This window comes from Haematobia irritans, chromosome 3 (assembly GCF_050003625.1).
Source record: "Haematobia irritans isolate KBUSLIRL chromosome 3, ASM5000362v1, whole genome shotgun sequence".
NCBI lineage: Eukaryota > Metazoa > Arthropoda > Insecta > Diptera > Muscidae > Haematobia > Haematobia irritans.
In genome coordinates, this window is record NC_134399.1 from 48,536,775 (window position 1) to 48,559,865 (window position 23,091).

The 23,091-nt window shown below is 32.6% G+C and overlaps 1 protein-coding gene and 1 long non-coding RNA gene across 12 annotated transcripts in view; one reads left to right on the forward strand and one right to left on the reverse strand.

Annotated features, from left to right (window-relative positions):
• Nucleotides 1–23,091, forward strand: part of dtn (transmembrane protein 132C dtn) — a 604,515-nt gene that overhangs the window by 522,344 nt on the left and 59,080 nt on the right. For 3 of the 11 annotated variants that reach the window (XM_075300564.1, XM_075300565.1, XM_075300566.1), the window contains one exon: nucleotides 4,565–4,855. The exons of 7 other annotated variants lie outside the window; for them this stretch is intronic. In XM_075300564.1, the coding sequence (XP_075156679.1) occupies nucleotides 4,565–4,810 (246 nt within the window). In that variant the 3' untranslated portion in view covers nucleotides 4,811–4,855. Of the gene's footprint in view, nucleotides 1–4,564; nucleotides 4,856–15,179; nucleotides 15,373–23,091 lie in introns of those variants that run through there. One more of the 11 variants, XM_075300567.1, reaches the window with a different exon arrangement.
• Nucleotides 20,993–21,264, reverse strand: LOC142230004 (uncharacterized). The gene is made up of 2 exons (XR_012720553.1): nucleotides 21,148–21,264; nucleotides 20,993–21,065 (listed from the first exon to the last, which is right to left on the reverse strand). It is a non-coding gene; the product is annotated as an uncharacterized LOC142230004 (long non-coding RNA).

Sequence of the window (23,091 nt, forward strand, 5' to 3'; positions counted from 1 at the left end):
TTAAAATGGATTATTAAAGAAAAGTAATCGTGAAAACATGACGATTTTAGCGGATAAACTCGAACTTAATACCCTCCTTTATTTGCAAGAAAGTATAATCAAATTTTATTCCCGTAATTATCATATACAGCATCGTAACCTGCGAAGGCCTTCTATGGATCGATATGCTGGTGAGTTTTATCTAAATTTATAAAATATTTTGTGATATTATATTTTCTTGCATTGCTATTTTTTCGTGAGTGTAGAAATATTTAATATGAGATTGCCAGACACCTGTGCGTAAATATCCATTCATAAATGTTCCACTATTTCAAAGTCTTCTGGATCTTAGCTCCACAATAATGACGTCACAAACATTGACAAAAACATTCATTCATGAGTACTGTTGATCTTAAGTGTTATATTCTCTGTGGGTCTCTGGCATAAGCACAAACTCATAGTAAATATTTTTATCACCTGATCATTGCTATATTATGAAAAATGTGTAAATAACAAAATTGAAGCAACTGCACTAGGAAGGGTGTCCCGATTTACAAATTATATTTTTTTTAAATAAATAATGTTTTCCTTTTGTATACGTAAATATTTATCGCGATTTGTACTACACATTCAAATATGTAATTTTTCATATTTATCATCTTGAATTCAAATTGAAAAAAATATTTAAAATACTAAATAACACAGCAAAAAAATTTTGAAGTTCTTCTCAAGGCACAACTTTAAAAGAACTTCCAAAAATGCCCTCCCAAAGATGTTCTTTATTTTAACTGCACAGGAAGTTCATTTAAGTCAATTTTTTATAACCCTGTTTTTTCATAGTTTTAATGAGATATAATAGGTTAAAAACATATTAGGAATTAATAAAATGGCACAAATTATTTAAATTTAGCCGAAAAAAATGTTAAATCCTTTCTAGAAAACTTGCGAATTTTTGAAAATATTTGATGACAAACGTTCCAGACATGCATTAAAAATCATAAAAAATTTTAAAAATTATTTATTTGTCAAAATATTACCAAAAATTCTTAATTCACATCCAACACCCTGAATTCACACCTTAAGAAGTGATTCAAATTCAGTGCAGCGGCTGTTGAAATGGTGGACATCCGGCCTATGACAAGTCCATGTTAAATTCATCGCTTCTGCGTCAATTTCCGGATCCAAAAAGAAAATTGAAATAATATTAAAATAATATTATATTTACTACTTATACCTATATTGCACGATTTCTTAAAAAACTTAATTAAAAATGTTTTGAATAAAAATTTGATTTGATTCTAATGGATTGCTAAACTAAAATTTTCATGTTTTCTTATTAGAATGTAAGTCATTAGGAATGGAATAAAAGCTTTAGACTGAAGTTAGCTAGAAACGGTTCCCTTAGTCCTAACTCAGCATAGACGGAAGAATGTTTATAGATTATTAGAATATGCATCGAGAACCTCCGTGGTCCTGTATATTACAACCTTTGTTGTTGCACACTTTATTTATTTTGACTAGGCTTGCCAGATAATGAACTATTTTGTGAGAAATACGAATTTAGTAAATCGTTATGCTCAATTTGTGTATAATTTTCCCCGTTTTTTAGTTTATTTAAGTAACGTACGCAAAAAATTATTAGAGTAAAGAAAACATTCTCCAAACATAATAATTCCATGAACTAAAAAAAGTTAAATTGGCTTTAGTGAAATAGAGAGTTCACTTCTTTTTGAGTGTATATATTCTTGATCAGGGAGAAACTCAAAGACGATATAATCATTTCCGTCTGTGTGTCGGTCCATGTTTTTGTATAGCCCCCATATAGACCAATCTCCTGATATTACTTCTTGGGCGTCTAGAAATCGTATTTCCAATCCGATTTTCCTGAAATTGGAAATCTAGATGTATTTTAGAACCACAAATAGGTGTGTCGAAAATGGAGTGTTTGAATTTCTCAAACGTCATTTATCGTAAGTAAACACATGTTGCTCTCGAAGGAGACTCAGATATGTCAATAGCTGGGTAGAATCGTGGATATTAATTGAATATTGTTGATAACCTATCAATTGATGTTTCTGTTTGTGTGGTATACTCTGTTAACATATTAGTGTGTTACTTATTTAGAGTTTAATGCATGGGATTTCCAGAGTAGAAATAAACGTATGAATTTTATGACACCCACAAAGACAAAATCACTTGAGAAGAGATCAATGTTATCTATAATGGGTTCTATTTGTATATGAGTTAGGAGATAAGTTGTTGTGAGGATAGGTTAAGAAATATTTTGTAAGATAGCATGTAAGAATGAAAAATTTAAAATAAATGGAGTGTGTTCATCAACCTCTAGCGCAGCGGTAGCGTTTTTTATACATGTTTTGGTCCTTCGAACCTTTCTTAAGAAAGAATGAACCAGCGAAAGGTGTTCTACATCAAAGAGTAGAATTAAGCAGAAAAAGAAATCCTGCTACGAAGAAAACGTTGGAAGGACGAACGAAGAAAAATACGAAGACGAGAGTAACGAAAAGGAGATGATCTAACAAGCCGAAGAAAACAACGGAGGATAACGAGATTACGACGAAGCGAAAACCCAAACTACGTGGGAAAAAAGGAACGAATTTTCAACGAAAATGAGAATGAAACTAAGCGAATAAAGCATAGGACGAGAAGAGCAAATCAGGAGAAATAGATCGAAGAGACGAGCGAAAAAAAACGACGGTAAGAAGTACTTACGAAAACAGATTTAAGAGTAAAGGCATACCGCGACGAATGAGCATCGAATTTAATGATGTTGAATAAAGTATTAAAAGAAATGGAAACCAGGAAAATGAGGTCGCTCGAGAATGCGTTTAATGTGAATCTGGCCGCATTGATTTCTATGATGAAACAGGGACAGAACGTAAGAGATAAGTACTACTTACAAAAAAGTACGAGAGGTTGGAAGATCAGATAAGGAGGCTCCGTGACATTCATGCGGAAATGGTGAAAGAAGGAGAGGTCAACGATTTTACGGAAGATCAATGGGAGCAAGCAGTCTCTGAGTTGAATGAGGAGCAGGAGAGAATAATGGAAACATCTATGGCTTTAGAATCAACGGACAAGAAGACTATCAAGTTGGAAAAAATAAGAATTCCGGAGTTTAGCGGAAGCCTGGAAGGCTGGAATACATTCTATGGACAATTACGAACTCTGATACCCGAAGATGATAATTCATCTGATCAGGAGAAGATGTTTCGATTAAAAACTGCATTGAAAGGAGACGCATTGCAACTGATCCGAAACATGTCGTTGTCTAGTACCGGATACAAAACAGCGTTAGAAACTTTGCAACAAAGGTACGACAACAAAAGGAACATTTTCAACCATTATTTGGACAAGCTTATCGATCAACCGAACATAAATTCGTCATCAACTGCCAGCACTAAGCAACTACTGGATGCATCGATTGAGTGCTTCGAAGGCATCAAAGCGATGAAGTTGAAATTAGACGATGCGTATACGATTCTTCCGCATATTATATTACGAAAATTGAATGTGGAACACGTCTGCAATACGAGCAGACAACAAAAAAATCGACGGAACCCGTTTTTCAATCGATTTTCCTGAAATTAGAAATCTTTAGATATTGTATAGCCTCCATATAAACCGTCCCCCTGATTTTGGGTCTTGGGCTTCCAAAAACCTTTTTTCTATCCGATTTGCCTGAAATTGGAAATCTAGAGGTATTTTAGAACCACAAATAGGGGTATCGAATATGCTGTGTATCGGTATATGTTTTGCTATAGCCCCCATATAGCCCGATGTCCCGATTTTACTTCTTGAGCTTCTAGAAACCGTAGTTTTTATCCAATTTGCTCGAAATTTGAAATCTACAGGTTTTTGAGGACCTAGCGATCATGAAAATTGGTTGAAAGAAAAACTCTCAGATTTTACTCTTCTAATCATTTAAATAATGGATTATGGATTTTAAATCAAGGCGTTATTTAATCATTTCTACATATTATCATTCCATATATTATTAAGTAACCCACTACAACGAAGAGTTTTTAAAGGTAACTGTTATATTTGATTCATGGTGCTAGGTACTTAAGATGTACATTTGTAAGTTTTTGTGTTATTTCTGAGAAATTTATATTGTTTTTGTGTGTTAAAATATATGTGTAAAAATATATTATGAATCCAAATGTTTTTTTTTTTTTGTTTTCCTCGTCTTCGGATTCAGAGGATGAGTATAAAGGGGCATTAATAAGGAAAAGTATTCGTGACCAAAGCAGCATTACCTGAAGTAGATTAAGTAATTCTATTTTGAAGTGAGTCATTTTAACTAATTGTGTTTTTAACATCCATGGATTTACAAGACGTTTTCGTCTATACCTCTTTTTGCTTTGCATTGACTTTGCTGTGTGTGTGTTTTTTTTTTGAAGCGGCTGCTGAGCATTCCTTTCTTTGATACGTTTCCCTAAATGCAATTAATATTATATTTTCTTAAATATATTTTGCCAAAATAGAATAATACTTACATTTTCACCAACTTCTTGTTTCTTTTTGTTTACCTTTTTTTCTACCTATCGTGTACAACTTCGATTAGAAACAATGCGATAACGACTGCAGTGATCCGCGTAAACCACATTACGATGCCGAAGTACTCGATTTCGACTGCGGTGATTTGGCCCCTGATGCGAAATATACCCAAACCATGTCCATGGCGTTATACAAATTCCCAGTATCGAAAGGCACTCCAAAGAAGCAGCGATTGTCATCTCAGAGCTTAAGTTTGTTTGCCAAAACCGACAGTAATGTGGCAGTAAATTTGAGTTTAGGTTTCCCTTTTTAAAAAAGAAAAATTTCCAAAAATATTTACGTTTGATATAACATAAAATCATGGGAGAAAGTTTTAGAGGATTCAACATATTTAGGAATTTCAAAGTCTGCAGACAATAACGACTACGCAATGGCGTATATGCAAATTTACCAAGTGATAAAATATGGGCAACTATTTTCGAAAAATGTGACTGTTTTTGCTTGTCCCGATAAATCCCGGAATGTACGGCGCAATGTCAAAGGCGACAAGTTTAGGTAGAGTTCAGAGTATGGCGAGCTTATGTATCTCAGGCGCATTCAGTAAAACAGGAACAAATCCCCTTAATGTCATGCTGCATCTATTGCCTTTAGACATTTTGGCCAAACAGTCAGCTGCAACAACGGATGTGCGGTTGCGCAAGCTATCGCTGTGGTCGGAATGGAATGGTACGGTCGTCAGATGTTGCAAACGTAGTGGATTACAGTCTGGCGAAACCACTTTTCGACAAAAATTTTGAGACAATAATTCCTAGCAGTGAGGCGTGGTGCACACAGACCTCAGGGAATAAACGTTATATATATTTATGCACTAAAGACCTGGAACTTCGAATAGCGAAAAGATTACACTATAGTATTTTTTTAGCAATAAGAGAGGTGGCGAGTTTGGCGAGAAGTAATGTTGCAATAAATGTCGGAATTAATATAAACTCAGAAGTCAACCTGCAATAAAATCCTTGGATTCTATGTTCCTTAACTCGAAAACGGCCATCGACTGCCGAAAATCTCTCAACGAGATGTCTGAGCAGTATAATATTCACCTAATATGGAACATACCGGGGAACTGCGAAGCGGATGAGTTTGCACGGCTAGGAACTCCCTTACATATTCCAGGGGAATCTGTTGGTATGCCTCTGGCTACCTGCAAGCTCTTACTGCGCGATAAGGCTGTTATGATGGTAAATGTTCAATGGGAGAATTGCAAGGGCTGTAACGACACCAAGCAAATATGTCCCCATTTAAACTTAAACCGCACACTAGATATGCTAGTGTCTCAAGACGTCAGATATCATTCCTGATATCAGCTATAACGGGTCGCTGATGACAAATGTTCGATGGGAGAATTGCAAGGGTTGTAACGACATCAAGCAAATATGGCCCCATTTAAACTTAAATCGCACACTAGATATGCTGTTCTCAAGACGTCAGATATCACTCCTGATATCAGCTATAGCGGGATATACTATATTTGGAACATATTATACGAGGGCGGTTCGGAAACTTCTTAGCCTATCAATGCAAGAGAAGAGTTAGTTTTTCTAAAATATATTTATTTTTCAATATAATCTGCTGAAACTTCAATACACTTAGTCCAACGCTTTTCTAGCAATTCTATCCCTTGATTAAAATAGTTTTCCTCAAGATCTCCAAAATAGTGGTTTACAACTATAATTGCATCTTCATTTGAGGTAAAACGTTTGCCAGCAAGGATTTTTTTTAGATTTGGGAACAAGTAAAAGTCACTGGGAGCTAAATCAGGAGAATAAGATGGGTGGTCAAGCAACTCGTACTTTAGATCGTTGATTTTAGCCATTGTTAAAACACTCTTGTGCGCTGGTGCGTTGTCTTGATGAAAATTTATTTTTTTGTGTTGTAAGCCAGGACGTTTTTCTCGAATTTGTACATTTAATTGATCCAAAAGGTTGTAATAGTGCTCTGAATTTATTGTTTTACCCTTTTGCAGATAGTCAATCAATAAAATACCTTTGAAGTCCCAAACCCGTTGCCATAACCTTACCAGCCGATTGAATTGTTTTTGCCTTCTTTGGGCACTTCCTCCAGCTTCATTCCATTGTTTGGATTGTTTTTTTGTCTCTGGGGTATAGTGGTGGATCCATGTCTCATCAACAGTTATGAAACGTGGCTTAAAATCCATTTTATTTCGCTTAAAACTATCCAAACAAGCTTGAAAAATGTTCATTCTTATGCGTTTTTGATCGACTGTTAACAAATGCGGCACCCATTATGCAGAAAGCTTTTTCATCTGTAGTTCTGCATGCAAAATTAAATGGACTCGATGATTTGAGATGCCCATGATATTAGCAATTTCACGCACATTTATTCGTCGGTCATTTAATACCAATTCATATGAAGGAACACTTTCACCTACCACATTCACCATATCATTATTAATTTCTTGTCCCGATAAACCTTTTTTATGTAAATATTTAATGACAGCACGCATTTCTAATTTTTCCATTGTAAAAAAAATTGCGGATGCGTCTTTTTTGAACACCTGTATGAAGGAGTTGCCAGATCGAAACAAAATTTAAGATGTGTTCGTAACAGAGATGGAAGTTTCCAAAACACTTAACTTTTTTTCTGTTTATACCGCGCTTTTTGTGCTAGGCTAAGAAGTTTCCGAACTACCCTCGTATTTGAAACATTACATTTCCTAAAACATGTCTCTGGATGCAAACATATATTAATTTAGAAATTTCGTATAAGCATATATATGTTTAGGAACGTCAGAGAAAGAGAGAGAGAGCAAGAGAGAATAGTGGAAAAGATAAAAATGGCGACGGAGACACATAACGAAAGACATATAGAGATATGTAAAACTGCATGTTTAACTACAACAAATAAAAGTGTAATTTGTTGAGAAAACGTTCGTTGCTTATCGACTTCATTTAGCTTGAAGAAAAATTGGACAAAATTAGACATCTGCCTATAAAGTGCTGAACATTTTCTTTCTCATGTGTGTTAGGTTAGGTTAGGTTAAAGTGGCAGCCCGATTAAGTTTCAGGCTCACGTAGACTATTCAGTCCATTGTGATACCACATTTACTAAAAGTACCTATTACATATGGGCACTTCATGTGTGTTGCGCAGCGAACATAAAGGGTGATTTGTTAAGAGCTTGATAACTTTTTTAAAAAAAAAACGCATAAAATTTGCAAAATCTCACCGGTTCTTTATTTGAAACGTTAGATTGGTCCATGACATTTACTTTTTGAAGATAATTTCATTTAAATGTTGACCGCGGCTGCGTCTTAGGTGGTCCATTCGGAAAGTCCAATTTTGGGCAACTTTTTCGAGCATTTCGGCCGGAATAGCCCGAATTTCTTCGGAAATGTTGTCTTCCAAAGCTGGAATAGTTGCTGGCTTATTTCTGTAGACTTTAGACTTGACGTAGCCCCACAAAAAATAGTCTAAAGGCGTCAAATCGCATGATCTTGGTGGCCAACTTACCGGTCCATTTCTTGAGATGAATTGTTCTCCGAAGTTTTCCCTCAAAATGGCCATAGAATCGCGAGCTGTGTGGCATGTAGCGCCATCTTGTTGAAACCACATGTCAACCAAGTTCAGTTCTTCCATTTTTGGCAACAAAAAGTTTGTTAGCATCGAACGATAGCGATCGCCATTCACCGTAACGTTGCGTCCAACAGCATCTTTGAAAAAATACGGTCCAATGATTCCACCAGCGTACAAACCACACCAAACAGTGCATTTTTCGGGATGCATGGGCAGTTCTTGAACGGCTTCTGGTTGCTCTTCACTCCAAATGCGGCAATTTTGCTTATTTACGTAGCCATTCAACCAGAAATGAGCCTCATCGCTGAACAAAATTTGTTTGCCATTCACTGAAAATTCGACGTTGTGGCAGATCGTAAGTCTATTCATGATGAAATGTCAAAGCATACTGAGAATCTTTCTCTTTGACACCATGTCTGAAATCCCACGTGATCTGTCAAATACTAATGCATGAAAATCCTAACCTCAAAAGAATCACCCTTTATTTCTGAGCCACTGTTATTGAAACTGTTGCCATATAAAATTGTTGTTTCTGGTCTGATTTGCATTACGAATCGTATGTTCTCGACTATATTTGTTGTGCTCAAATCATGTTATTCCCTGCAATGCGTCTATATATCCTTCCGGTGTGCTGTTTTCTTAACACGTATCTATTAATGTTCTTTAATCTTAGCGCTTGTAGCAGCAGCACTTCACATTATTTGTTGTCCACTCGATATTAACAGCCTATTTCTGATATACGAACGAAAGTAATTGCGAACGAACGGTATTCACTCACTTTCGTCGGTATTCGAACGGTATTCACTTACTTGGGTTTCTCTAACTTCCTTTCGTTCGTAGGGCTTACGTTACTGTCATATGCTAGCATTACCAGATCTCAAGTATTTCAATTTCCTGAAAAAGGCACATACATTTTACAAATTATTTTCCATAAAATGCAATCTGGCACCGCCGTTCATTTGCCAAACTTTTCCCGCTTCTGATATTTGGTTTAGCTTCATATTTTTTTTGAACAAATTAGCCCGCGTAGAGAGATAAGGATTTGTATTTCCATATTTCTACAATAATTACAGTTCAGTTCTCCTTTTAATGAGTGTTTCATTCGAAATGTATGAAACGGTCTCTATGGCGGTTATAAAGAAAATATAGATCGATATAAACCACTTTTATCACATATTTACACTAAAAGCTTTAATCAATTTATCAATTACACTAGTTTACAAAAAGAAATGTTCATGTACACTTGATGAGAGGCAACTTTTCTTATGTATTGTGATCTGCTGAATTCAAAAAAAAAAATTATGGAACAGTTTTTGAGATATCCCGTTATTTTTTGTTTTTCGCTCTTTTCACTAAAAAAATTATATCTCGAGTTAAAAATGTTCGATTATATATTGTTGGTACTTAAATGAAAAGTATTAAGATGACTAATAATCGTGTATAATTGGATCTGTGAGAAGTTCCAAAGTGGTTCCAAAAAAATGGATGCGAAAAAGACAAATTGTCAAAAAAACATTAAAGTATAAACCATTAAAAAAGAAACTAAAAATAACGGGATATCTCAAAAACTATTCTATAAAAAAAATTTTAAACATTTTTTTTCGAATTCAGCAGATCAAAATACGTAAGAAATGTCGACTCTCATCAAATGTACATTTTCAGTGTAAAGTAGTGTTATTAGGGTTTTCCTTATTTATAAATGTGTTTTTCCACAAAACGAAAGGTCTTTACCAAGTGAGTGGTTTTGACATTTCAGTTCGACAAAATGCGAACGAAACCCAATTTTAGAAATTACGTTACGTCTTCGTTCGCATTGACTTTCGTTTCGATTTTCGTTTAGATACCCCTTAGAGAAACCAAAATCAGCTGTTTTTCGTTTTGTATGCGAACGAAGACTAGAATTCGGATAGCAGAAATAGGCTGTAAAATTTGATCTCATATCATTTAGGTCTTTTGTTCAGAATATTCATTTGTCTTAAAAATGTAACGTAGATGCAAATCTATAGTGAAAATTTGCCAATTTTCGAGAGCTGTTGGCATGCAATCTGGCATGCAATACGTTGTCATGCAATCTGTCAGATTGAGTATTCTCTTGATGAATACACCGTCAAAAAAAATCGCTTCTCTAACATATGTTCCAAACATATTTTGCAGGAAGCACATATATTATTGGATATTGCCGAAACATTATTATGTTTGTTTTATGTGAACATATTATATGTTTGGAAGCATTTTGAGCCCAAAAATATTATATGCTTGGAAGAATTTTCTCCCCAAGAAGATTGTGCTCATTCCCTCATATAATTCTCACTTCCACGAAATTTTTAGTTCTTCGCACTTTTTTTTGTAATACAAATAATGTTGAAGAAATTATTCAATTTCATAATTTTTTTAAATTTTACCTTTCGCCTGCACGGAGAATCGAACCGAGGACTATACATGTCCACACATACATAAAACGCTGCTCTCAAGACGAAAACACACGCTGTTTTTTTTTCAAATGTATATTCTCTTGGTTCCGAATGTCTATTATCTTTACTCCGAATACTCTTTCTAATATTCAAATTAAATGATATTTAGACTTAAGCATATCAAATTTTTGGCCTTATCGGTTTCAAAGAAATTGCTCTCTTTTCATTCTCTCGCTGTGTTATGTTGATATCTTTCGTCAACCCTCCCGATTTCCATCTCTATTTCTTTCTCTATACTCTCTCTCTCTCCCTCTCTCTCTCTGTCGCTCTCTGAATAAAATATCACAACATATATATGTTAACTCGAAATTTGTAAATTTATATATGTTTACATTCACACATATTATTTTTATAAAACATTCATGCCCCAAACATAATATATTCTAACATATTAACATATGTGTCCCAAACATTTAGTGTTAGTTTAGGAACATTACATGTTTGCACTTAAATATATTGTGTTTAAAAATTGTGCCCGAAACACATTTTGTTTATATCGGAACATATGAAAAACATATTTTTCTAACAGTGTATTAACTGCAATCTGTCGACTTTATAGCTTAATTTCTTTTCTAGGAAACAAAACTTTAGACCATCGAATTTTTCATTTATTGTTAAAATTATTCTTTGAAACCAAACAAAGTTCGTTCAGGGCAAAGAGGTACCATAATCAACGTTTTATTTTTCATTAAGAAAAATATCTTTACCAATAGGAGAAAACTTCGTTGATCTAAAATATCATTTCAGACGAGGTAAGAATTAAGTTTTTGCGTGTAGGATGTCTTGTGCGGCAAATAGTTTGGGTTTTTAGTAATAGGTAGAATAGAGATCAGCGCCATATATTGGGTGCATGGGGAAATATGTAGGTGGAGAGAGATTTAAAGGTAGTATAAATTCTCCTTTCGATGATGGCAGTCAGATGATTTGTTTATATTTGTTTTGGAATTTGGTAAGAAAATGGCTGGGAATGGAGTATGGCGAATGGAGGCGTATACCATAGGTGGAAAGATTATTCTGCATTTGGATGCAAAATATTGAGGTTGTGACGATTGATTGAGTGAAGAAAAGTACGGTTGTTTTTGAAAAGTCTGAACGTTTATTATAGTCGTTGATCTGAAGTTGCATAACATTCAAACACAAGCGAGAAAGTATTCAAAGCAATTGTAAACAAGTGGCCCGATATTCGGATACGCAAATCGTAAAATTTTCGGTCGGCGATATTTTCTTAATGCTGAAACATTTAAACTGAACTTTTGGCAATATAGGTCTCTTTAATGAGTAGATCAATTTAATATAGGATTTCAGTCCGAAAGTATTTTAATCTTTTGGTTATAAGAAATATAAATGCTTGCGATTTGCGATTCGAAATATCGGAACGTGACAGTATATGTTTATTTATTGCAAGTGGAACTGAACATGTTTTCCATATGATCCGATATAAACAAAATGTGTTTCGGGCACAATATATATATATATATATATATATATATATATATATATATATATATATATATATATATATATATATATATATATATATATATATATATATATATATATATATATATATATATATATATATATATATATATATATATATATATATATATATATATATATATATATATATATATATATATATATATATATATATATATATATATATATATATATATATATATATATATGTTGTGATATTTTTTGTGAGAGCGACAGAGAGAGTATAGAGAATGACATAGAGATGGAAACCGGGAGGGCTGACGAAAGATATCAACATAACACAGCGAGAGAATCAAGAGAGAGCATTTCTGTACAACTGCTTGTATATTGTTTCGGATGTTAATAGTGCTTCGCCAAAAATTTGATATGCTTAAGTCTAAATATTATTTACTTTGAATATTAAAATGAGTATTCGGAGTAAAGAGAATAGACATTCGGAACCAAACATTTGAACATTTGAAAAAAAAACAGCATGCGTTTTTGCCTTGAGAGCAGCAGTTTATGTATGTGTGGACATGTATTTTGTTTATCATTTTTGCATTATGGGTACAATTGTTTTCTTGGTTCGTCAAAAGAAAACGGAACGTACGAAGAGTAAGTCAAAATATTCCGACAAAGGAAATTAAAAAAAAAAAGAAAAAAAAACAAACAAAGTTTAGTTCCTCTTTGTTAATAAGTAGTCCAAGAGGAGTTGACGAAAACTTTCAAACAATTATTTTTAATTTTAGCGTCAAAACTCGAATCTCTAAAAGCAGAATAACGTTATTTTATTATAACTTGGTGGGGAATGTCCCAAAGCAATAATTGAAAAAGTTTATTTTCTTTAAAATGAATTATTAAAGAAAAGTAAACGTGAAAACATTGTCCACCTTTGTACGTCATTCCATTTTCGGCTCCAAATAATCTCAGCATGCAAATTGATGCAACTCCTCAGAAGCTTTACCACCGCTGCTACTGTTGTTTGTGGATTATGTTCATCGCAGTCATCGTCTGGATTATAGTTTGTTACAATATACTTCGACGGGTACATATTTTGCACTCTGACGGACGGACGGATGGACTGGTACATTAACCCTTTGACGACGAAGAATTAACCGCTCGATAAATGTACGTTTTTCTTGTGAATTCCTATTCACTAAGTAAAGTGTCGTCAAAATGTAAAAACAAAAATATTTTTTTCTACGAGAAATTCCATGGGCATTTGTCTTCAAAGGTAAATATAAAGTCACAATTTGTTTAAATACTTTATATAATTTTATTTTTATTGAATTATGAGCTTTGTAAGCATTTGTAAAATATATACAGCAAAAAAATTACGCGACTTAGCAAGTATGCATGACTATGCGCGCATGGTTTTGAACACTTTGTGTAATTTTTTATTAAAAAGTTTTTATTTTTCCTATAAGACAACATAGTAAGACATATATAGTAATGAGTATCCATACATTCCCCACATTGTGTTGGTCGACCATTTTTCTTACCCTAGACCAGATCTTCCCAACACAATTTGCTTCGCGCCCCCCAAAAAATGTATCAATTTCCTTGCGCCCCCAACCTAAAACAAATTTTGTTTACCCAAACAAACAGAAATAAATATTAACAAAAGCTGAAAATATAATTAACAATAATTAATTAAATGATCAAAATTAAAAATAAAAATGTTAATGAATATTAAAATAAAAGAGTTTATCAATTAGTGTAAAATTTGGCAATTGTTCCTTTCATTAGCTAGATTTTTAATATGTGGTATTATTACTGATAAAGCACGCCTTAAATCAGAGAGATATTTTGACTTTATGTCTAAAAGTGACGAAAATGGTTTCAAAATTTTTAAAATGTGTGAATACAAAAGTGGATACTGGTTCTGATATTTTAGCAAGAAATTTTGCCGTTGCAAATAAAGTGAACGACTAATAATGGAAAACCTACAACAAATTATAGAATTGCATGTAACTTCTATTCTTTTCTCACTGTGGTTATAAATGAACATTTCGAAATGTACGAATGGTATGCTCTTTTGTAGTATATTATTGATGTTTTGTTGAACTTAGCAATTAGTGTTGTTTTATCAAATTTAATGATACAAAACCTGCTCAACCAAAAATGACGCCACATCCCTTTTTAGAGTAATTGCTATAAATACCTCGAAAAATGGTGTTATTTGTTTTTGCATCATTCAGCAAAGTTGTAGCTCTTGACTAGGCAAACAAAAATGCTGAATATATTAAGTCGGAAATTCATCTTCATGCTCAAAACGCAGAAAAATGTCGAAAAAATTACAATTTTCACCAATTTTTTCGGGTTTCCTACTATAGCTCATGAACTATTGAAAATTTTACCAAACAATCAAGTTAAGAAATGTAGCCTATATATTTATGAACAACTTTCTAGTTCACACAAAGTTCATACGATTACTCCTTAACAAAAAATTTTGCAATTTTAGTCGTTTTTTTGTAATCGAAGCCTTTTACAACACTGAAAAAACAGTGAACCCTTTTCCATTGCAAAATGAACTAAACTGTAGTAATATTGACCATGATTTAGCCCTTAAGATTTTTTTCAACTTGTCTAGTTTATAATTCTCTTAAATTTTAGTTCATCTATAACATTGTAGTTTAGTTCATTTTTACAACACCATAAGATTTATATACCCCTACCAAGTTAAAAAGTCAGTATTATTTTGTTTTACTTGCTTATTTTGTGGCAAACCCGATAATAAAAATTGGTTAACAGTCTCTTTAAAATGTCGACGATTAAACTATTTTTAAATCAATCATTCCACAGTACAGAGAAATTAAATAATTAAAGGAACAACAAACCGTTTTACTATTATGAAAATTTTCATACATTAAAATTAAACTTTCTTTAAGCAAAAGTACTTTATTATAAAAACTTATGATGAATGTTCTTAATACAATGTTTTTGGTGAATAAAAATTATGACCACGTGGAACAGAGAGTAGTTCATTTGAACCCGCTGTTTGGTCATTTTGACTTATCCTTTTTTATTCATCGTAGGTAATTTTTTCACATATCTTGCTGGAAAAAAAATGGAAACAATAATGAAAATTGTTACAAATTAACACCATGTAATGAAATATAATTTTAATTCTTCATTTTAGCTTGTAACTTACCATATTTGGGGGCATTTTATCGAATGGTGTAAGGAATTCAACTTTTCTTTGGAAAACGTATCTCATAAAATTGGTACCTGAAACAATTAGAGAAATAATGAAGTATTCTATATAAACTCATAAAACTGTGTTGTTATCGATGTGAAGGATATAATAAAATAAATATTCTAGTTGAAAGAAAGCCAGAGTTTTAATATAAAACTTACCAATTCTCTATTAAATTGTACGCTGAGGGGAAATATAAAAAGTTGTCCAACTTTATTTGGGCTATTCTGAAATTAAATATTTACTTTTTACATTAAATAAAATTATTAAATAGGTTTCCAAAAAATCGAATGAAAAAAATAATATTATGCATAAAAAACAAATATTCTGGTTAAAAGAAAGTTAAAGAATCCTTACCAATTCACTATTAAATTACAAGCAAAGGAGTACCAACATTTTTTTCAAATTTTTAAGGAGTTATTCTGAAATTAAATATTTGTTTTTTTTTTACATTAAAATATTACATTGGTTTCCAAAAAAAATTGATTAAAGAAATACTAAAATAAGGTATTAAAAACCTATAATTTTGATAATAAAAAGTTCATAAAAACGTAAATATTCTAGTTGAAAGAAAGCCAAATTTTAAAAGAAAACTTACCAATTCTCTATTTTCGAACCCATCTGGAGTTGCTCTGAAATTAAATATTGCTTTTACAACAAAGAAAAACATTAAACTGGTTTCCAAAAAAAATAATTAACAAATAATAATATACATAAAAAATATTATTTTTAAAAGAAAGCCATATTAAAAAAACAATACTTACCAATTTATGGCTAAACTATACGCTGAGATATAACAAAAATTTTCCAAATTCATCTGGAATTGAATATTAATTTTTTACATTGAATAATAAAAATTTCAATACACTTTCAATTTCAACATATTTTCCTAAATATTCTTAATAACTTTTCTCGAAACTACCGAGAAAATATTAATAACTTTAATTTAAAAGGTTTAATAAACAAACACCAATATATGTCTCAAAATTCCAAAATATTCCATGCCTTTATATTCCCTTGTTGCATATTAAAAGATGCAACAGCCCACGCCAACGCCAACTATACAACTAAAGCATGCCAAACAAAACCAAGCAAAGCCAAAACATTCCTACAACAACAAAAACACATGTGCCTTTATTGAAAACAACACCTCATCCAGCCAATAAACCATCCAAGAATAACAAACACACACACAAACCACTAAATGTACCAAAATAAAAACAACCCCACGCTCATGTATACACAACAAAACTCAAGTAACATCATCTTTACATTAATCACATTCCACTATGCCGATAAAGATCTCTGTACTATGCATTAGTTCATCGCATCTGCTGACAATTTACGCTGAGAATAATATTCGTAAAGGCACACCAGTTTATGAACGATGAAACGTTTAACTTAAAATTTTTGACGAAAATGTCTATAAATTTAATTACATGTGAACTAAAAATATTTCATTGGGTAATTTTTTACCAACAATTATTAACTATAGGAATTGTCAGTAAGAAATTGCTATCCACTTTCAAGTTCATTTTTCGTAAAAAAATATTTTCTCATACAAAAAAATCTTATTGTAAATTGCACTTATTATTTAGAAAATATTTTACATTTCACAAGTAGTTTTATAGCATGACAAACGAATTTTTAACTACCAGTTAAGACATTTTTTAAGGAAATTTCCATCGTATTTTGTAGGCCATGAACTAAACGATTGCTACTTAGAATTTGTAAAATTTCCTTTCGAGTAGTTAATTTTCGTTGAAGATACGAAAAATGAACTAAAATTCTGGAAAATTCTTGTAATAAATTATTGTAAAAATCTTCTTAAATTTACGAGGCACTTTTTTTCTGTGAATGTTTAGTGACTTTCCGAGTAAATTGATATTTTTATTTTTCTTATTGTTGGTTTTGTTTTTTTTTTTTCAATTATGGTATGTGTAGGTTCTTGTAAACAAGAAATATGTATATGAGCCAGAGCTATCCATAGCTCAGAGATGCATGCTGCCCAGACTACGCATGCATACGACTTATTCATATCTCAAAACGCCAGACTTCAGTATCTAATTTCTATAATATAATTCGAATCATTTCTCTTATTTCCAACAAAATTTCAAAATTTTTAAACCTGAGTGTTTCTGAAAAAAAATATCTCTCATTCATTCATTAGCAGTCAACTGCAGACAGTTTTGCCATGGCATAAAACTGGAGATTTCCACAAACAATCGCATATAAAAATGTCCCATGCCACTTCAAAACATTTTTAGTTTTACTTCACGGAAAACGATAAAACTCTTCAAAATTTCCCAAAAAACTACGAAATACAAACATTTAGCAAATTCTATTTGTATATAGTTAAACTCCTCTCCTTGAGTATTAGAACTAATACTTACATGCTTTTTTATAAAAATATTTATCAAAAAACAGTTTTTAAAAAATTGCGCTGCTTTACTCTTGTTACCACCTGTTGAAAGTTTTGTCAATATTAACATAGACAGGGTTGCCAACAGTAAAAATTTATTTCGATTTTTTACTATCAATATGTTCTTTAGTAAACCCTATCTAGAAAATATTAAAAATCTAAAGTTGAAAATTTGTCTTTTTGCCGCTAAAATCGCGATTTCAGCCATAGTGCTGTGGGCAATTTTTTGTGTTGTGAAACTGCTAGCGTTGTTTTTGTTCATAAAACTGTAACGGTATCGAAGGTACAAGTGTTCTCTTTAAGCTAATTTGGTTGTTATTTAGCGAATTTATTTTCATTAGATATCAGCCTTCTTGGCAACATACTGGTGGATTAGCACGAATATTGGCGCTTTACTATACTTTAGTTTTTTAGACCGCCATTTTAGCTGGCATACGTTCAGAACAAAAAAACAAAGTATTTTCGTGAATCACGCATAATTCGCGCGAAGCCGTGAATGAAATTTAAACTAAATCTCGTGAATGTGCGTGAACGGGACCAAACAAAAATTTGTCGTGCGTGAGCAAAAATAAAATAGTGTTCGTGATTTGCGTGAGTAAAATTTCATCGAAATCATGCTCACGATTAAAATTCACGTTCACGATCCAATTCACGCTCACGATAAAATTTACATTCACGATAAAATGCACATTCACGTTAAGACAGAGACAGAAAATATCACACTCGCGAACAAATTCACGTTCCTGATTCAAGCTCACCGATTTTAATCACCTTCACGGATTTTATCACGGTTAAGATTTCAATAGCGTCCGTTGTTTGATTGTGAAACATTTTTGAATTTTGCTAATGTTTCCGTCGTGAGTTATGAATCTTAATTACTGATCAGTATCTGCAGCGAGTCATGAGATTTGTCGTGTTCCGAAAATTTTCCTGAGTCACGAGATTTTTTGTGAATTACGAAAATTTTGGTGAATCATGCAGTAACGTGAGACATAAACTTTGTTGTGAATTCCTACCCACATGACGTGCGTGAGTACAAATATTTCTTCGTGAATGCGCGTGAGTGTAAGTGATATTTCACTCATCTAAGTATATATTTACTCTAATAATAACAAAAAATGTAAAATAATCCAATAAAACGTAATACGTCTATAATTACAATACAAACCATTTTATAGCCACAATTGCCCAAAGTTGCCCACAGGCTACCGCCCAAACGAATGGGCTTGGCGACCCGAAATTGGATAGACGCTTCTTAAATTACTTAATCATGATTAAGAGTATAAAAAAATTTTAGCGATATCTATAAAAATTCGGGGTCGATTTTAACGATGAATCGCATCGTTAAGAAGGGATAACAAGAAAAATAACAACGAAGCTATTCGGTAGTTGCTTTGGACTACATTCCCAATCGTTTAAAATCAGCTGTGTTGTTTTCTGTGCAGATAACAGTCAATACATCGTTAAGTAAACAACGAAGATTTTTTGGTTGTTTATTTTCTCTAATGCATTGACGTTATCAACAGAAAATTTTATTCATGCAAAATAGTGTCTTTAATTATGAAGGTTGCTTTTAACAGGAAAATAATGGATCTCTTTTTATTACAAAAAGAGTTTTCTGCAACATTTTAAAAATCCAAAGGTGAAAAGCCGTTCTAAGATTTTAGTCGGGCGGAACTGCCTTAAATGGTCTTAGGTTAGGTTAGGTTAGGTTAGGGGCAGCCCGATGTATCAGGCTCACTTAGACTATTCAGTCCATTGTGATACCACATTGGTGAACTTCTCTCTAAATGGTCTTAAATTAAAGGGAATTTCTCATAGATTGAGAATATCACATAGTTTTCTCTTCCACCTACGTGTATTTCTTTTAAATTACCAAACAATTTCCAAATTTGCAAATTGTTTTTTGCTCTTCTTCCATTCCACAGTTTTTATTAGCAGGGTTGCCAAGCACAACGCAGCTTAAACAATAGTCGTTCACGATTAGTTACAGAATGACACGATCGTTAGTGCAAACAACTTTTTTGGTAGACAAAATAAGAATGCGATTATCTTGAAGAAATACGGAATTCCACTACTGGTTGTCTTGGGGTGGTCTCTCTTATCAGTGACTTGTGTGTCGTTGTGTTTTATGACATTATAAAACGCAGCGGCACATGTTTGTTTAGGATAGCGATAAGATTGTAGGTTTGACATGTGGCAACTATGTGTTGCCTCTAGACTAGATGTAAGATTTTCATTATTAGGGCTGTTTTCTTTTTGCACTGATAACCAGTGCTAAAAGAAAACGCCAAAAGTTGTCAGTTCAAATTTCGATTTTGATTGGCAACACTTGGCCCCCAGCTGTCAAAATCAATCCTATTGTTTACAAATAAAAATACGCGGTAGAAAATTAATAATAAAATTCAAACCAATAACGAAAGAGTTATTATTTCTCAAAATAATAACTCATTGAGGGTTTGCTGGCTACCTTTCCACAACTAATGATACGTGGACACAGATTCAGTGCGTTAAGTTTATGAACCAATCGAGAAGCTGTAGATGCCCTTGAAGAGAAGAATTTGTGGCCTTGTGTTATAGGAGTGTAATTTTAGCTCAAATTAAAATCTTTGTTGAGGTGAACTCACGAGAAGAAATTATAACAAGTGGTGTGACAAAACAAAGCCAAAGAGCTACAACGATGGCATATGGAGACGGCCAAACGAGGTTGTTCAATGGGTGGAGGTATGGGAAATCGCTCAATTAGTGTAGTTAGTGCAAATGAATTTTGAGCTAATACAACAAGCATGAGAGATAGAGAGACATTAGTGAAGGAGCATCAATTGAAATGGATAAACTGTCTGGGCGGCAAAACAAAAAGATGTTGACAGACTCGTTGAACAACTCAACAGTGAAGTTGGAAAAAAAAAGATTACAAAAATGAATCCAGCTTCCACGTAATGCAGTGACTGCCGCCGTCAAAGCTAAAATAATTTCGGATGTTCCAATGGTAGTATTCATTTGAAAATGGAATGCAAAGTTGTAATACTCATTTGTCTTTTGTGTGGCACTCATTGGGCATAATGGTGGTCTTCAACAATCCGAATTATCTGATCTAGTCGCATATTTGTTGCTTTGGAGAATGATGATACACATGGTATTCAATTGCAAAAACATCCAGATGTGGACAAGGAATTATTCAAAAAACGATCGATTGTTATTTATACCTATTTTCGCCACTCTCAAAATCAATGAACCCTCTAGGATACTGAAGCTAATTTAAATATATTTTCAAACATCTATTGTTATTTTTGGGCTTTTAAGGTCAGGTATTTTAATGCGAATAAAAGATTAATTTATTCCATTTTTGTCATCCAACGTTTCGCTGGGCGATTCCAGCTTCTTCAGGGATGGTATTTTTATTGAATCTGGCAATTTTATAATATAACAATTATTATTTTTAATTTTACATTATTATATCAACTGGTTAGTAAAAGGAAATACACTTACATTTAATCTTTCGTCAGGTTATTTTCTATTGCACTTATAAAGTTTTCTTATTCGCTAACATATGATATGAGACAAACACAAAACTTTATATAATTGCTGAAAATAATCAGATTTAAAACTAAATATCACAGAGCTTTCGTATTATCTAGATCACAGTTGAATATCGACTAAACTAAAGCTATTGTATAAATTGCGTTTGTATTATCTTTATCTTCTTTTCTATTTATTGCACTATGTATTTGTTGTTGGATGCGTAAAGATTCCAATGTAAATCTTTTATTTACATTTTTCTCCCTATCTAATACTCTCACATTTGTCGTGTCAGCTGTGTGTCCCAACTCAACGCAGTGTTGCGATAGTGCTGTTGTTTTCTTATTTTTCTTTATGTCGTTTTCATGTTCGTTCATTCTCGTCCCTAAGCTACGCTTTGTGGTTCCAATATATCGTCTTTCACAAGGTTCGTCTTCTTTTCCTTTGCATGTTATTTCGTATACGACATTACTCAGCTCTCTTTTTTCTATTTTGGTTTTTGTTTGTGTAAATAACGTTGCTATGGTTCTGTTTGGTTTATAAGCAAGCTTAACGTCTCGGTTGTTTATTATCTGTTGTAGATGATTGTTGTTGGTGAGTTTTGGAACATATGGAACACTGATGAATTTTGAGTTGCCAGATGATTCGTTTATTTTCTTTTTTGGGGAATAGTGTTTTGCCTTTTCAATTAAATTGTTTATTAAATGTTGAGGGTAACCATTATTTTTCAGAATATTTTTGATTTTGTTTATGTTTTTTGTGATAAATTTTTGATGGCTTATGGATAAAACTTTTGTTATTAAATTGTTTATTGTGTTAATTTTTTGACTCATTGGTTGATTTGAATGATAGTTAATTAAGCGACCTGAAGCAATAGTTTTTGTATACCAGTCCGTGATAATTTTTCCATTTTCTCGTTGTATCCTAATATCTAAATATGGTATTGATCCATTTTCTTCCCTTTCTATTGTGAATTTTAGTTTATTGTGGTAGCTGTTGAATTTTTCTAATATTCTGTCTTCATCTTTTCTTTTTATTATTGCAAAAAGGTCGTCTACGTATTTTGTTATCAATTTAATTTCTATCCCGTCGTTTTTAAGATCGTTAAGCGTAGATTCCAGGAGCGTATCAAGTACGATATCGGCGATAGTTGGGGATAAAGGATTCCCCATTGGCATTCCATATGTTTGCCTGTAATATTTGTCTCCATAAATAAAGTAATTATTATCATTTAGACAAAATTGGAGAATTTTCAAAAATGATGATTTTGGAATTGTAGTCAAATTTTGTAAGGAATTCCACCGTGTCATTATATTCTTTATCGCTAAATGTATAGGTATGTTTGTAAATAACGATACCACGTCCAAAGATATTAAAATGTCGTCGTCTTCCAGAGATATCAGTTCCAACTTGTTTTTCAATTCAATTGAGTTTTTTATATTATATTCTTCTAATATAATGCTTTGGAGAATTTTACCAACGTATTTGGATAAATTATAACAAGGTACCTCAAACGAAGAGGCTATGGGTCGTAATGGTACATTTGGTTTATGGATTTTTGGTAATCCATATAGTCTGGGTGCTGTGGCTGCGTTTGAATTAAGCATATGTTTTTCAGATTTTGATATAAAATTCATTTTGAATAAATCCCACACAATTTTACAATTTTATTATTTTCCCTTTGTAATTTCTGGGTGGGATCCTCTCTAATAGTTTTATATGTTGTTTTGTCCTCTAGAAGTCTTTCCATTCCCATTTTGTAATCGTTTTTGTAGATGACGACAGTTTTATTTCCTTTATCCGATTTAGTGATTATGATTTCGTTTTCATGTCGTTTTATGTGTCGTTTTGTTTCTTCAAATATGTTGATAATAAACTTTTCCTTCTGATCATTTTTATAGGTTCTTTTGTGAG